This window comes from Triticum urartu, chromosome 7, assembly GCF_003073215.2.
Source record: "Triticum urartu cultivar G1812 chromosome 7, Tu2.1, whole genome shotgun sequence".
NCBI lineage: Eukaryota > Viridiplantae > Streptophyta > Magnoliopsida > Poales > Poaceae > Triticum > Triticum urartu.
Window position 1 is genome coordinate 421,903,768 of NC_053028.1, and position 16,366 is coordinate 421,920,133.

Consider the following 16,366-nt stretch of genomic DNA (forward strand, 5'->3'; position numbering starts at 1 on the left):
TGGCGCTGGATCGTCGACTATCATGTTCTCCATTGGGACGTTGTCGTCCTCCGGCTGCCTGCCGGCCAGCCAGCCAGTTGGAAGCAATGGCTGCCATCTCCTTGTGGTCCATCGTCCGCCCATCCCAAAGAGCACTGGAGCACGAGGAAGCCATGGTGGGCAGTAGTTGTGTGGACAGGGGAAAGGGAATGGATCTGGATGACTACGGCTATGGCCGGCGCAGCAATTTATATAGCAATGGTGGGCGGCGGAGGGACGGACGGGTAGCGCCGGAGTAGCCGCCTCAGGAACCACGTATCATTAATGTGGGTGGCAGACGGACGGACATACGACACTTGTGTCTTTTGAACGCGGAGCAATCTCCTGCACCGGGAACCGGCGCGGGCGGCACTGACCGTTTCAGGCGGAAAGCGCGCACATTCGAGGGAGGCGGTCTGGGTGGGCTAGGGCGGTTAGACTCGTGCTTGGCAGCGGGTCAGTCCAGCAGCCGGACATGCTGGCTCGCCAGCGAGCTCTCTGAGCTGAGCTATGACAATCAGATGATGGACGTAGCTTTCGACTAGGAGCCGGCACCACCGTCCAAGCTTGTTCATCCCGTGTTCACCATAGAGCAGGTGTGGCCGCGCTTCGATGCCCTAATGGCGGAAGAGCTACCAACGCAGGAGGACCTGTGCTGCAACCTCCATCTCCTCAACGAGCACCGGCGAACAAGCGAACGACAATGCCATCGCGGACATGTGGCCCTATGATCCCGGCTTCCTAAATGAGCAACGGGCGCTGTATGAGACCATCCGTAAGGCCCGCGAGGCCCTCTCCATCGTCCTTCGAGTTGTTGTGCTCGCCGTGGCGACGCCGTCTCACGTTGTCAATATGGTCAATGGACATGAGGAATGAGGAGATGACTTTACTTGGAGAGGCTAATAGTAGGGACCCACAAGGGCCATAGCCGCACGTACGCAAGTGCCTCCTTATTATATACAACTATAATTTTTTTGCTTCCTCCTGGTTTCCTGACATCACCGTCCCACATCATTGTCAACCTATGTAGTCAATAAACGAGAGAATCACACAAGGAGCAGCCGACAGCTGGGACCAAATAGCTCGAGCAGTATTTGTGTTTTTGAGGTGCGAGCACTGCAGAGTTTTTCTTGAGCGATATTTTTGTTGTTGTTCAGAGGAGAGCAGGGTATCAATTGTGCAGGCCGTGGCCCGTCTAGCCCAGGCAAGATATCCAGCCCAGATATTAATTTTTTCAAGCTGAAAATGGCTAGCCCGGCTATACATTTTCTTGACGAATACCTAGACAAGGTCATCTTTGTTATTCTTCGCCCTGCTGGGCTGCAAATCTTTCCTAGGAGTGATGCATTAGGCTTAACAAGAAATGGGCTTTAAGAAATAATAAATGGGATGTAATTATAAAAACTGGGCAGTAACTATAAAAAAATGCACCAAACACGTAATAGTTTAAAAAAATATTATTATTGGATTTTGGAATTTTTATTTCATTAATTGTTACGCGTGCAATATTTCGTTGGATTTTTACGTAATACTAATTTATTTTGAAATTATATTTAATCTGACTAGAAATTTCAGGATAAAAATATTTTGGATCCCGTCAAAATATGGGAAATTTTATTGAATTCTGTTTTGAGCGGTTGGTCGAAATTAGTAATCATTGTCCTAGCTAGAAAATGGGCTCTACTTTTAACAAAGTGTAAATGGGTTGTAGTAAATTCCATTAGAATTCAAAAATGGGTTGTACATTCTTACAAATCTCAAATGGGCTATATGTTCTCTGTCACACACTTGTGGGCCTACTAAGTTGACACATATGCAAGGCTTTGTCAACTTATAGTCAACACATGGTCCTAGCAGCAGTGGCCATTGGATGACCATCCAACGGATGTCGTGCTTCTTCTTCAATCTCGGATATTCTTGCTTCAGCCGCCAAAAAATGATTCCTCCCCCGGACATTTGGGATGCACCGTTTCAGAGGTTGACCTGTGGGCCTACTAAGTTAACGCGTACCAAGGGCTTTGTCAACTTAGTCAATATAAATGATTCTAGTTGCAGTGACCATACGATGTCCATCCAACAGCCGTCGTGCTTCTTCAACCTCTGGTCTTCTTGCTTCAGCCGCCCAAACCAGCGCCGACCATGCCGCCTGCTCCTGCCTCCCGTGTTTGGCTGTGCTTCCACCGCTGGCCATGCCGTCCATCTATACTCACCCACACCTCCTGTTATTCTCCGGCGGCGGCAGTCTCACACCGTAGTCGAAGCAGTCAACCCACGTACTCCCCTCCGCATGGGAATCCACTGCCGCGTGTTCCCTGGCTCCAGGGTCGTTCCCTTCCTAGGCGTCACCGTCGTCCACCGCCTTGGTGCTCTCGGTGCGGCGTGGTCAGCGAAGGACAGCCATCGGAAGAGGACTTTAGGCGGTGAGGCTGACAGCTGGACCCACTAACTACATCTTCGAACACAAGGAAGTGCCTCCTTATTACTCGCAAAATAAAAACGATTCCTCCCCCTGACAGCTGGGACCGACCAGCTATATCTTAACACGCAAGGAAGTGCGTCCTTATCCTCCCTGATCGCTGGGACCCACCCAGTCAAAGCGTACGTAGCGTTGTCTGTCTGGTCGCAAACGTGTACGTACATACTGGTCGATCGGTCTCTCTGCAAGTATGAACCGTGGCCGACTAAGTAGCGTCACCTGTCATTGTAGAGCACCCAACATAGCAGTTCACGCAGTCCCATCTAAGTCTTGTACACGTACGTACAGCAACAGGGCAAAAAATACAGCCACATACGTACATACGGGCGGGGTCTCGAGCGCGTACTCGCGCATACGGACGAGTAGGGCTTGTGTACATGGAGAGGCAACGGACGGCGGCGACGGAGTCCCATTCATCAGGCAGTGAACCAGCTGGGTCGACACGGAGAAACATCGTCTTGTTAATCGGGAGGCAACTGAGTGGGTCAAAATGCGTCCTATTCAACGGGAGCCAACCGGCTTGGACGGAACAGCCGAAACGGGGTCTGGTCTACTGCAGAATGGAGGAAACGGCCTTCTGTTCGACCGGCCATGGGTCGAAGGGATTCTGTTCATCGGGAGGGGTCTGGCATATCGCAAAACGGAGGAAACAGACTTGTGTTCGACTGCCTACAGTCGAAATGGGGTCCTGTTAATCGGGAGGGGTGTGGCGTACCACAAAACGGAGGAAACAGACTTGTGTTGGAGCGCCTACGGTCAAAACTGGGTCCTATTCATCCACCGTCTACTGCCTCGCTCCAGCCTCCACGAGCTACTATTCATCCATCCTCGACCTCCTCCAGCCTCCACGGGCTACTGTTCATCCACGGCTACTATTCATCCAGCCTCCACCGGCTGCTGTTCATAGAGCCTCCACGGGGTCCTATTCATCCAACCCCAACCGGCTGGGGTGTGGCGGCTTCCTCGGGGTCCTGTTCATCCAGCGGCAATGGCCTACTACCACGGGGTCCTATTCATCCAATCCCCACCGGGAACTGTTCATCCACAACCAACCAACCAGCTCGACTCACCACGTCTCGACTCGTTCTACGTACTGCGTGCACGGTAGCAATGGTGATTGTTCATCGAGAGGAAACCCAACATCGGCTGGCTATGTCTCGCATGGGGGCTCAATCGTCTTCAGTAAGCAGCAGCAGTGATCGATCGCTCGGGTTCAGTTAGTAGCAGCAGCGAAGGAATTGCTCGGGTTTTGTCAGCAGCGAATGAATCACTCGGGTTCATTTAACAACCAAGGGACCGACCGCTCGGGTTCAGTGACATGCGATCGCTCCGGGTTTAGTTAGCCAACGCCTCGCACACACACACGCGCGTACACGAGAGAAACGCGCAAACCACAGTGCATTGCTCGGCCCCGACCACCCACCATAACCGGGAACTCCGCATATTTTCCTCACCCTAGCTTCTACCACGATTTTTTCCATCATGGACGGCCCAAAGAATGTCACGCAGCTGCGTCTCTGGCCCGCCTAGGACGCAAAGCCCATTTCCTTTCATGATTTTTTGTCATAGAAGTAGGAGCCCACCACATCTAAGATGATACCGGGTTTTGTCACAATTATCGTCATAGATGTGTCATAAGCATGACAGAAAAAATGTTCGGCCCAAAATGTCACGGATGTGTCTTTTTGTTGTAGTGAGTGCCGAACCCAACGAGGAGCAAAAGGAAATGACAAGCGGTTTTCAGCAAGGTATTTTATGCAAGCACTGAAATTATCGGTAACAAGTAGTATGATAGCAAGATAATTTGTAACAAGTGACAAGTAGCAATAGTAACTAACGTGTAGCAAGGTAGCTCAATCCTTTTTGTTGCAAAGGACATACCAGAACGATCTCTTATAATAAGCTAAGCGTTCTTGCGGACACACGGGAATTTCATCTAGTCACTTTCATCATGTTCGTTTGGTTCGTGTTCGCTACTTTGATAATTTGATATGTGGGTGGACCGGTGTTTGGGTGTTGTTCTTACTTGAACAAGTCTCCCACTTATGATTAACCCCTCTCACAAGCATCCACAACTACGAAAGAAGAATTAAGACAAATCTAACCATAGCATTAAACATATGGATCCAAATCAGCCCCTTACGGAATAACGCATAAACTAGGGTTTAAGCTTCTGTCACTCTAGCAACCCATCATCTAATTACTACTCCACAATGCATTTACTTAGGCCCAAAGATGGCGAAGTGTCATATAATCGACATTCACATAACATCACTAAGGGAATCAACAACATATCATCAAAATATCGAACGAATACGAAACTCACATGATTACTTGTGACAAGACTTCTCCCATGTCATCAAGAACAAAAGTAACTGCTCACACATCATATTCATGTCCAAGATCAGAGGGGTATTGAATAGCATAATGGATCTGAACATATGATCTTCCACCAAATAAGCCAACTAGCATCAACTACAAGATGTAATCAACACTACTAGCAACCGACATGTACCAATCTGAGGTTTTGATCCAAAGATTGAATACAAGAGGTGATCTAGGGTTTGAAATGAGATGGTGCTGGTGAAGATTGGTCCTTCCATGATGAGAGGGTTGTTGGTGATGACGACGGCGGCCTCGATTTCGCCCTCCCAGATGGAAGTGTACCCGGTGAAATCGCTCCGCCAGAGAGCAAAAGTGCTCTTTCCCAAGTTCCCCCCTCGAGACGATGGCGCTCTGTCCCGAAAGTCCTCTCCTTATTTTTTTTCTAGGGAAAATGGGATTATCTATCAGACGATGGGCACCAGAGGCTGGCCAGGGGCCCCACAACCAACCAGGGCGTGCCCTGGGCACCTGGGTGGCCCCCTCTGGTATTTCTTTTATATTTTTATTTATTCCAAAATCTTGGGCGGATATGGGGTGGCCCGGGCATGCCCGGGCGTGCCCGCCTGACAGGCCCGGCCCACCCCCGATCCCATAGCTGCCCTACAAAATGTCCAATCCGGGCACCTCGCTCCGAACCCTAGATCACTCTCTATAGCACTGTCCTCTCCGATTGCGATCCCATCCAGGACCATGCAGTCTGCACCGCCCCCTGCGCCGTCTGCTTCCCCTGCCGGGCAGTTCCTCCATGCAGGTAGTGGTGGGTGCTAGTGCCCACGTAGCTGGCCCGCATGCATGCTCCAGAACCGGAGGTGCGCGCCGTGATAGGCAACAGGCATGGGAGTGGGACGCGGCGAAGCAGCCCGGGCGCCGCCTCCGTGGGCTGCAGGTGGAGCAACCTGACAAGGAGGAGCGGCTCCTTATATGGGTCTACCGTCGGTCCCTCATGACAAAGAAGACAAACGCTCGCCGCCTCCGACGGAAGAACGACAAGGCGCTCCGGCTTGCCATTGAGTAGTTGGAGCGCGAGGCGAAGGAGGCAACGACGGAGGCGGCTCAGGTCGCCAAGTTGAAGCGGGAGCAAGACAGGGTGGTCCATCGGATGAAGGGGCTCATCGTCCTCTTCGACTCCAATGATAGCGACAGCTGCACCTCCTCCTCGGATAACTAAGACCCTCCACCAGCCACGAACGCCTGCAACTGCGTCGGCGACCGGAAGGGCAAAGGCCCGGCGTGGAAGTGGTGATCCCGCCCTCTCCTCATATGTTTATATCGTGTTTAGTTGTAGAAGTTTAAGAACTTGTCCGGTGACGAACTAAGATGATCTTTTGGATGTTGCAAAGTTTGTTAATGCCCGTTTACAGCCAATCTTGTGTTCATTTGCAGCCAATTTTTGTTGTCCGTTGTTTGATCACGTAGAGTAGCTCAACGTTGCATATGTAGTATGGATATAGGGTGGCGAATATGAGATACACAGATGTAGAGTGGTAAATATGAGGCGTGCCCGGTCAGCGCACGGACGCGTCCGCGGACGTTTGAGGGGGCCGGATTTGCCCATCGCGGCTGTACATGCTCTAAGTGCCCTGAGAGGTCTAACATGTGTAGACCAACATACAACATCAATAGTACTGCAATAAAATCTAAAACCCTCTTTGAGGGTTTGTGTTGCCAAAAAAATGTACTGCAGATGGTAGTGGTGCAATTGATTTGTTCTATATATGCACGTGCATGAAATGATATACATACAGTTAATATGAGTAATACTGATAAACATACAGTTACTATGAGTAATACTGGGTTGTTTCCGGCTTGTTGAAGTTCCAGCAGGATAAAAATTAGTTTTAGTTGATTATACGCGATCTTTTTTTTTGCGGGTGGATTATATGTGATCTTTCAGAGAGAACTAAAATTAAAACACATGCAGCAATGATAGAAAGGGCTACGACCTGTAACAAACTCCATCGATCGATGAGACACGCACAAAAAGGACAGCAATGGAACGAAGGACACATGTAGCTCATGAAATGACACCGTTGAATCGAATCGAAGTGAAGTTTGAGAGAGACGCAGTAGAGATGACATAGTACTGCGTGGCATGGACTAGAGAGCCGATATTCTACTATAGTAGTTGTGTTGTACAGTGGGAAAGCATGCATAGTTTTGCTCATTCTAGGAATGCATGCACACCATTTGGGGGGAGGCATCGCAAAGATTCCAAAACAGTCATGTCATGCCTTCAGAAAGAAAGTCGCTTCAAAAAAAATACGAGTACCAGTCAGTTCATCTATCATAGTTCGGCGCATCCATCATTTAGTTAGGACTCCTATTCCAAACAGAGGACCTATGAACCCGTCGCCCGCGTCGCTCTCCAGGGGGACGACACCAGTGAACCCTAGCCGCCGCCGCCACGTCCCTTGCCTTCGCAGGCTGCGGTCTGGCACTCTCTCCTCGCGGCGACGCGTTGCCCTGGATGGCGCGGCCCGGTCCCGGAGAGGTGGTTGAAGCCGGCGCGGTAGATCTGGTGGTAGACCTCTCATTAGCGTGGCGAGGAGGTTCTATGTAGCTGACCGGGGCCGGCCATGAGGGATTCAGGCCTTGTTGCCCGGATCGATCTCGTGATGGCGTCTGCGTCTTCACCTAGCTCGGTTAGGGTGGCGACCCTGGCGTGCGGCGAAGGCTAGTTCCCCATGGCCGGTGGGTTGCTTGGCTTGCCTGATCTGGTGTTGGGTGGCGGCGGTGGCCGCGGTCCAGATCCGTCGCGGCGCGGTCTTGGCTAGCCGGCAACGTGCGGAGGGACCGACGAGGGATGGATGGAGGCCCTCTGCCGGTGTGCTGACGGCGGCTTTCGTCTTCACAGCGAGGCTCCGTTCGGTTCCAGTCAGCTGCAAGAGCGGGGTGACGCGACTTCCGATGAAAATCATGTCGACTACTATCGCGAACAACGATGGCGGAATCTGTGACGTCATTCCCTTCTTGAGGCGTCATTGTTGCATGTTGCGGAACCACGCCCCGGGGGAACCCTAGATCTGGGGCTTTTTGGCTCGGACGATGACGGCATCTTTGATGTCATTTTCCCTCCTATGGGCATCACTTTGGAGCAGGTGCTGACTGGAAGGGGCCAAAGGTGGAGTGGTGTTACCTCCTCCGCATCGACGATGATGATCTCGAAGCTTCGCACAGTGGAGTCTCGGCGTCCGATGCGTGTTGCCAGACTCGCGCAGGAGGATGGTGCCATCTGGCGTCGTAGTGACGTCGACAGCAGGTCTAGCAAGGTCGATGCGTCATTACATGCTCTGAAGATGGATCGGTGGAAGACAGTGGCGGCGGCCTCTAAGAGTGCGCCTGACCGATGTGTGCCCAGACCTGACAATGTGGCTTGGTTGGGGCCTCCGGTTTTAGATGTTAGGCTTTGGTGTGAGGTCTATTTGGTATTCGGCTCGGACTATCGACACCCCTTCATCAAGTGGATAGGAGTAGCGTCAGATATTGTCAAGATGGTGGCTTCAGACTTACTGATGTATTACTTTGTAAAGTTTTTGTGAATAATTAATAAAGTGGTTGCATGCATTATCGAGATGCAGAGGTCGGAGGTCTTCCTCCTTTTCTAAAAAAATAGAAGATCTATACATTTTGTCTCAAGTTAAACGGTACAAAATTAACAAAATTCGTAGGAAAACTATGAATAATTACAATACCAAATTACTATCATTGAACGACTAGCGCCGGGTTGAGAGAAAAACTGATGCCCGCGTCGCCCGCACGGGCGGAACCAGATCTCCGCCGCCGGAACTCCCTCCTCTACATCTCCTCCTCGCCGCCGCTGGCTTATGCCGCTAGGCAAAGCCTGCCGGCGGCCGGCGGCGGCGGGCTTCCTCCGGTGCGGCCCTGGTGTTGGGTGCGCGGCGTACATGGCGGTGGCCGATGCAGCGGCTGCGCAGCGCATCAGATCGACAGCTACTCGTGGAACCTCTCGTCCTTGCCGGTGTTGTGGTGCTCAGCGCGAGGCGAGGTGACACGGGTGGTACAGAGCGCGATCTGGGCATGTGTGGGCTGCGGCTCGGTAGGGCTCCGGCTGTGGGGCTTGCTCACGGAGGAGCGCGGGCGCCGGGGCGGCGGCCCCGGGTCTCTTCTGCAGCGACGGCGGACATGGTGGCTGCGTGGGTAGCGCCATGGACGGATCTTGGGATCGATCGTGGCGGGTCCGAACAGGCCTGCTGTGGGACTGTTTCTTGATGGCGGTACAGATTCCCCATGGCGATCCTCAAGTGACGGCACTGTCTGGCCAGCAAGGCTTCGGTGATGGTGATTTGCTTTTCACGTCCTGGTTCCGGCCATGTCGGTCCCTAGGCTGGCGGCCTGTGCGGGGCTCTCTCTTGCGGTGGCCATCGAAAGGTCATTGTGAAGGTTTCTTCCTTCAGATTCGATGGTTTACTTCAATGATGAGATGCAAACTATAAAAGACGGCTTCACGCGGAGGGCTGGTGGTGCAGCAGCGTTGATGCATATCGCATTTTGTTGCTGGGATCGTGGAAAAGTGGTGGTCACAACACATGTGTGATGTCGACGGTCGTGCTACTCGAGCTTCCGGTCTTCAGATCCGGGGTGAAAGCCTAGGTATGACCTGAGTTGGTTATACCTAGCAATGGCGATATTATGTCGTTACTTTGTTGAAGGCATTGTTCGGTTTTGCTTGAACTCGTTCTTCAGGGTGAAAACCTAGATTCTTGCCTTTGGTGGTTGGATCCGGTGACGGTGACGCATGAGCGTTGCTCCCTTCCTGAAGGCGTTGTTGTTGAAGAATTTCATCGTCCGTGTGTTGTTATTGAATTGGTTGGTGTGGATATGATCTTTATTATAGCTTGTTGATATGATCGTTTTAGGATTCTTTTTCATCGTCTATGCGTAGCTTTGGTCTTATTTGACTTTGCTATTTGCTGACGATTTTTTTGTATGTGTTGATGTTGGCTGTGTGCATTCTAGCTATGCAAAACTCGAGTGTGTATTCATTGTGTTTGTATCCTCTTAATGCTCCATTCTGAGTTAATAAAATTCACCCTTTATAAAAAAAAATGCACGACAAATCTATTTTCATACTATGTATAATGTATTATAATTATTAATATTTTTCCTGCAAACTTGGTCAAACATTACACCAGTTGAGTTTAGAAAAAGAAGTATAGGTGTTATTTTGAAGTCGGAGGGGGTACTTGCCGTCAGGTGAGCGATGAAAATTAAGGAGTCTAGATAAGCTCCTTCCATGCCCACGTGAATCAACTAGAAACCCTAATAAATGCATGCTGTTATGTAGTTATGTACTCCTTTTATAAAAACATGTAGTTATGTACTGTTCATTTTAAATGAACTCCGTGCATATGGCCCTTGCTGAGCTACACATGCATTAATTTGTTTCCGTATATTTTAGTCCCCCTGAACACCAATCAAACGAATTATGAAGTAAGTACTCATTGAATTACCCGAGGCTGTCCGCAATGGGAAGTATATGCATATGATACTAGGGTAGTGTATGATACTATGTACATAATGCATAATATTATATGTTCGTATAATAGATAACCTTATTCATTGTCATATATCATATTCAATCATCTCTTCTATCATTAAATTTTATGTCACGTTGACGAAATTGGTTAGTTGGCATACATGATACTTCATGTGATACTCCAATTATGGGTAGCCTAATGACCCAAACTTTTCTAGAATTAAGATGCATTACAATCGTAACTAATTATAACGTGGTGATAAGCTTTTCATATTCGATCTGTTTAGAACACATCTAGATGTGATATAGTTATCAAACATTACAATGTGACTGTATTTGTGTGCTTTTGGTTTGTCGGCTCCATTAATTGGATATATCCCCTCCCCTCCCCCCTAAGCTAGTTTACATGTGTAGATGTTTAGATAGAGAAGAGTGCATGTATACATGAAGTAAACCTCTTCTTCGTTCTTTGCACACTGATTAGCTAATCTAGCTGTGACCCTAGTACCTTTCTTTTGAGAGAAATCAAGCTTAAAGTGCAAAAAGGAAGCAATGTTCTACCCCAGCTGTTAGCTCTTTCCCCAGTGTCTAAGGAAAACATGAATTAAGTAAGAAGAAATCTTTTCTTTTGCTTCGGGCAAACTTCATCATAATACTAATTCTATCACACATTGCTTTCTCGAACCCTGGTTAATTTGAAGACAAGGAGGATCAGGGAATAGGAACTTGTATATAGCTCTACTTTGCTAATTGGCTAATTAAGAACAATATTAGAGAGATCTAGAGTAAATAAGTAATATAAGGACTCCGCAAAAAAAGTAATACAAGGAAATGATTAAGCTGGGATTCGTTGTAGAAACACACACCTGAGACCATTATTCATTGTAAACATCCAGATGCGAGACATATAGCAACAATCTCAGTCAACAAATGACAGGAAAACCAAGTCCAAGCATTAAGAAGCAAAAAAAAAAAACTCATCTCCAAATGAATGGATAGTAGCAAAACTGACATCCAATCGATGGATCTAGCTGCTTGTATTGCATATGTTCAACCAAATCAAACAAGTAGAAGTTTGAATTAAAAAACAAGAATGTTGAGCTGGCCGTTAGCACTATAAGAACGATCATGTGTTGCAGCGTCATGCGAAAATTTAACTCATCATCAAACCATTCCAAGAATGAACAACAATACTAATTTAAATTGGTGAATTTATGAGTGCACGTTCTCGCAACATATATTCCAATTAAACAAACAGGGACCAGCAAACTAACACCAACCAAATTTATCAGGTTAACGCAAAAAATATCAGGAGATTTCCTTCATCACAATGAAAAAGAGATAATCGATCGACCGTGATAAGAAGTAGAGGCTAACTGTTGTTGTACATGTCCGTGTCCTCGGACGCACCTGCTGTCCTCACCGCCGGCCAAGATCCGTCACGAGAACGGCGGCCTCTCGACGCCACCGGCAGCGCCCGGCCAGCCGTTGTGCCCGTCCACGGGCATTGGCGGCATGCCCATCGGCAGGTTGAAGAACTGGAGCCCAGCTCCTGCCGAGCCCCCCGACGGATCAACACCGAACGGCATGCCACCGCCGGCCTGGTCGCTCCCCGCAGGTGGCGGTGTAGGCACCACCTCGTCGCCGTCCTCCAGCGGCAGTCTCTCGTACGCCACGTTGCTGAACGACGAGGCAACGACGACCACCGGCCCTGCCGCGACGAGCGCACCGGCAACGCTCCCACCGACCACCTGACCCTGCCCTCCTGCTAGGAAGGCCGAGAGGCTGGTGGCCCCTGGAGGCGCCGGAGGCGGGAGGAAAGAGCCGGCAAGGGACAGTATCTCGAACCTTCCGTGGAGTGTGGCCACCGCCGGCGAAGCTGGCCCACTCTGGGCAGACTGTGGCTGCCGGAGAGTCACGTTCGTGACGGTCCCCGCCGCGGATAGTACACAGACGCCGCGCTGCCGACGACGCGCATAGGCGGTAAGCGCCTCGAAGACGTCGCACCCCGCGGCAACCTCGAGGATGTGCGCCCTGAGCGCGTTGGCGCTCTCCCTTGTGATGATCACTGGCGGCTTGGGCTTGTTCTTGGATCCGGGCGGCCGGCCGCGTGGGCGGCGCCCCACGACCTCGCTGCCGCCTATCCCAGCCCCTGCGGCTGCGCTCCCTCCCCCTCCGCCCGGCGAGAGCGCGTCCTGGCCGTCGTCGGATCCTCCGGCACCGTCATCGTGACGGAGGTGAAGCTGCTTGTGATGGTGGAGGTAGGAGTTGGTTCCCAAATCCAGTCCTGCCATTTTCTAGGGTAGAAGAAGAGCTAATTATAAGTAAGTAGGGAGTATAGTACCATTAAAAAGAGTAAAAATAATGGCTAGATAACAGTACCGGTAATATTAAGAAATTGGAGATGCAAGATAAGAAGTGGTGCTTGTGATGATGATAATAGGCCGGATCGGAGGAAGAGGATCGGAAGAAGAGAGTGTGTGCGTTTGTGTAGGGTTTGTGGTGCTTGTTTTCTTGGAGGAGAGTAAAGAATGAGGTTTTGCTTTTTGGGATGTGTGGGGTGGGAAGAAAAGAAAGCAGCTGAGGCGAGGTGTTCTTTTCCTTCCTGATGATATTTGTGGTTGTTTATCCTTGTTGATGTTGCTTTCTCATGTGGGCTAAATATTTTAGGGGGGCGGAGAGAGTGGAGGTGCAGGAGGAAGGAGGAGAAGATGGAACCCAATGAGTTGAGGAGAGAGGAGATGGATGGAGAGAGCAAGTGACGGCAAAGGAAGATGAGAAAGGGATAGGCTAGCAGGCTAGTGGTCTTTGGAGATGGCCGAAGAGGAAATATAAAACATGAGCTACCTTTTCAAGAAGAAAGAAAAAGGGGTGCTTGCACAGAGCGAGATGGCTAATTTAGTATTGTGTATATGTCACTAGCATATGGGGTCTGGCAGTTAGGAGGGTCCACATGTCCATTGCATACATACAATGGACGGAAGTGATGCTAGAGCGCTTTTCTTCAGACAGAAGGATGATATGTATAGAACGTTGATGCTTATGCACGCAAGTGGAGGCATTAGTTTAATGGTGCAAGTTGGGGCTTATTGTACTCCTCCGTCCCGATAGGAATATAAGCCGGACCAAGGGTCTTCAGGTCTAGCGGAACATGTCTTGTACTTCCTCCGTTCGAAATTACTTGTCTTGAATATGGATATATCTAAAACTAAAATACATCTAGATACATCCATTTCTGCAACAAATAATTTCGTACGGATAAAGTATATGCCATATAAATTTATATCTCTACATTCTTTGTTGAATAAAGTTTCTAAACTTAAAATTTTCTTAGCTTATTATACATGTTTCGCTAGTTAAATCGACCGCCTAAATTTCCATGACCGACTTATATTCTCATCCTGATGAAGTGTTAGCCCTTGATCCAAGCGTTGTGCCATTTTTGGTTTTGTGCATTCGGGCAACTTTGTTTTACGTGGGTTCCAAGTGGGAAGGAAACTACTTTTTTATGGGCGTGTTTGGATGGTTGGTTCGCACCTGGTTCGCATCTGGCATGTAATACTCGGCCCGTTTGGTTCTTGTGCGGCCTTCTTAGCCTGGCCCGATTGATGCAAAATGAGGCCCCTCAGCCAGGCTCCGAGGAACGCAGGAATCGAGCGTTTCGTTGATGCATGCGCCTGCATCCGCGCGTCTGACTTAAAATGAAACAGTACGTGAGACTGGCCTTATTGTTTTATAGAATTACTTCGAAAGTGCCACTGTAACCTGCCGTATCTCTCTTTCCTCGTCAGATCGCATCAAATAAAAACCAATTGCCGTCGTTGGGAGCTCCCTCTCGCATCGTGCCGCTAGGCCAAGCTCGCTTGTCCACCTCAACCTCGCCATCCGAGCTCCCTCTTTCTCCACCGATCCGAGCTCCATCGTTCGTTGTGATCCCGCCGCCGAACGTTCGTGCTCCTTTGCCCGTCGGCGTGTTCTTTGCAGGGCCTGCTTCAGATGGGGAGGCGCGCCTGCGCCGGCTTGGCACGACCGTCCGCCATCGCAATGGCGTCATGCAGCGCTGGTGGTGCAGGAGCTCACGCAGATCACGCGTTGATGTCGGCTTGGACTGAAAGAATTCACTCACCGTTGTGCTTTGAGAAAGTACGTCACTGCATTTCTTATACAACCTAGCAAACAAAATCTCACATGAGCCTGCCTCACAGCATGCACACAATCAAACATACATCTCAGCTGTTTTTTGCATCAGCTTAGCCAGGCTAGACTCAGCCCGGATGGTAGATACGATGCAGCGTAAGGCTATGCAAGGAACCAAACATGCCCTATCTCTGTCCCTCACGTCGGCACACACTCATGTATAGCTAGAGGACACGTTGGAATTGGTTTGGCTTACCTTTGGCTTTCAGTAGTGCAGAAAACGCTAGTGGTGATTTACCAAAAAGAGCCTCTCTAGGTTTGCCTTGTGCTCTAGGCATTTAGCTTATTGTCAGGACCCCAATTCTAAGTCACACTAATTTAGCATGTAACACATCATATCACTTTGCGACCACAAACATGGTATTCTCACGATTGCAGCCTTACATAGATCGAGACCGTTTGCGCCTTTTGACTCACATATATGATTGTGTCGCTAGCATCGATATGACAGAGAACCCGGACCAACATGACTAGTCGTAAACCCAAGGTGGCACAAACTTACAGGGACATGCATACATGACCCAGCAATGCACATGCCGGTGAACAGCGAGTGTAGCCGGGCTGTAGCAAGCTATTAGGACGCCGGTAAACGCCGTGTGACATTTCCCTGTAGGGACAAACATAGGAGCAAAGAAGGACACATGCCGGTCAATCCATGTGTTCCGAATGGAAGAACTATGAGGCATTTCCCCATAAGAAAGGCTACCAAGAATAAACAACTAGGTGTCGCATCCCACACATACCAAGCATTTAAATAATATAAACACATGCTCGATATGTGTAAATACAACATGGCATCACAACAAAAATCTACGACTCAAGTATTTATTCAATAGGCTCCGAGGAGCCAGATATTACAAACATGGATCTCATGACCCAATATATAGGTCATACAAGCAACATGCGGAAACATAAACATGTCTGAGTACAGACAACTGAAAAGGAAGAAGGCTGGAAAGCCTGACTATCTACAAGACCCTCCATAGGAACCAGACCTTTGTCTGGGATTCCCAAGCTAATCGTCGAAGCCCACGATGAACTACTAGTGAGACCGAAGTCTGTCTGCAAAAATATAAATTAAGCAAACGTGAGTACAAATGTATTCAACAAGACTTATATAAGAACAAACTACATATGCATCAGTATCAACAAAGGTGTGGTAGAGTTTAACTGCAACAAGCCAGCTTTGACTCAGTGGCTATCATGTACTACGACTGCTGGTAACTCTTTTGAGGTGAGGAAACGCACACAGTCCACATATTCACCATAACAATACACCACTATGGATCCGCTCCCGTCTCCCTATAAGAAGGTCATCCATAACACTCACACTTATCTTGCACATTTTAAAGTATCCACTTTCAGTTATCTATGAACAATGTAAGCTTTCCAAGTAGTCCATATCCGAGGACGCGGCTATTCGAATAGATCAGTTATAACCCTGCAGGGGTGTACTGTAACGCCCCGAGACCGATGTGCCATGTGTTCTCCAGTTATTCGCTGTTGTTGCCTTGTCATTGCTTACGTGTCATGCATTGCATATCATGTCATCATGTGAATTTCATTTGCATACTTGTTCGTCTCATGCATCTGAGCATTTTCCCCGTTGTCCGTTTTGCATTCCGGCGCTCCTATGTCCTCCGGTGTCCTTTTCTACCTCTTTTCGTATGCGGGTGTTAAACGTTTTCGGATTGGACCGAGACTTGTCATACGGCCTTGGTTTACTACCGGTATACCTCCTGTCAAGTTTCGTGCCATTTGGACTTCGTTTGATACTCCAACGGTTAATTGAG

At 49.2% G+C, this 16,366-nt stretch overlaps 1 protein-coding gene across 1 annotated transcript; it reads right to left on the reverse strand.

Moving 5' to 3' along the window:
- Window positions 1-11,557: 11,557 nt before the first annotated feature.
- On the reverse strand, window positions 11,558-13,162 carry LOC125521536 (AT-hook motif nuclear-localized protein 23-like). The gene is made up of 2 exons (XM_048686598.1): window positions 12,759-13,162; window positions 11,558-12,673 (listed from the first exon to the last, which is right to left on the reverse strand). The coding sequence occupies exon 2, from the start codon at window positions 12,668-12,670 to the stop codon at window positions 11,816-11,818; it is 855 nt and encodes a 284-aa protein (XP_048542555.1). The 5' UTR covers window positions 12,671-12,673; window positions 12,759-13,162; the 3' UTR covers window positions 11,558-11,815.
- Window positions 13,163-16,366: the final 3,204 nt, after the last annotated feature.

What these genes read in the sequence shown, in the direction of transcription:
- LOC125521536 (XM_048686598.1), bottom strand. Translation starts at nt 12,670, where the DNA reads ATGGCAGGACTGGATTTGGGAACCAACTCCTACCTCCACCATCACAAG.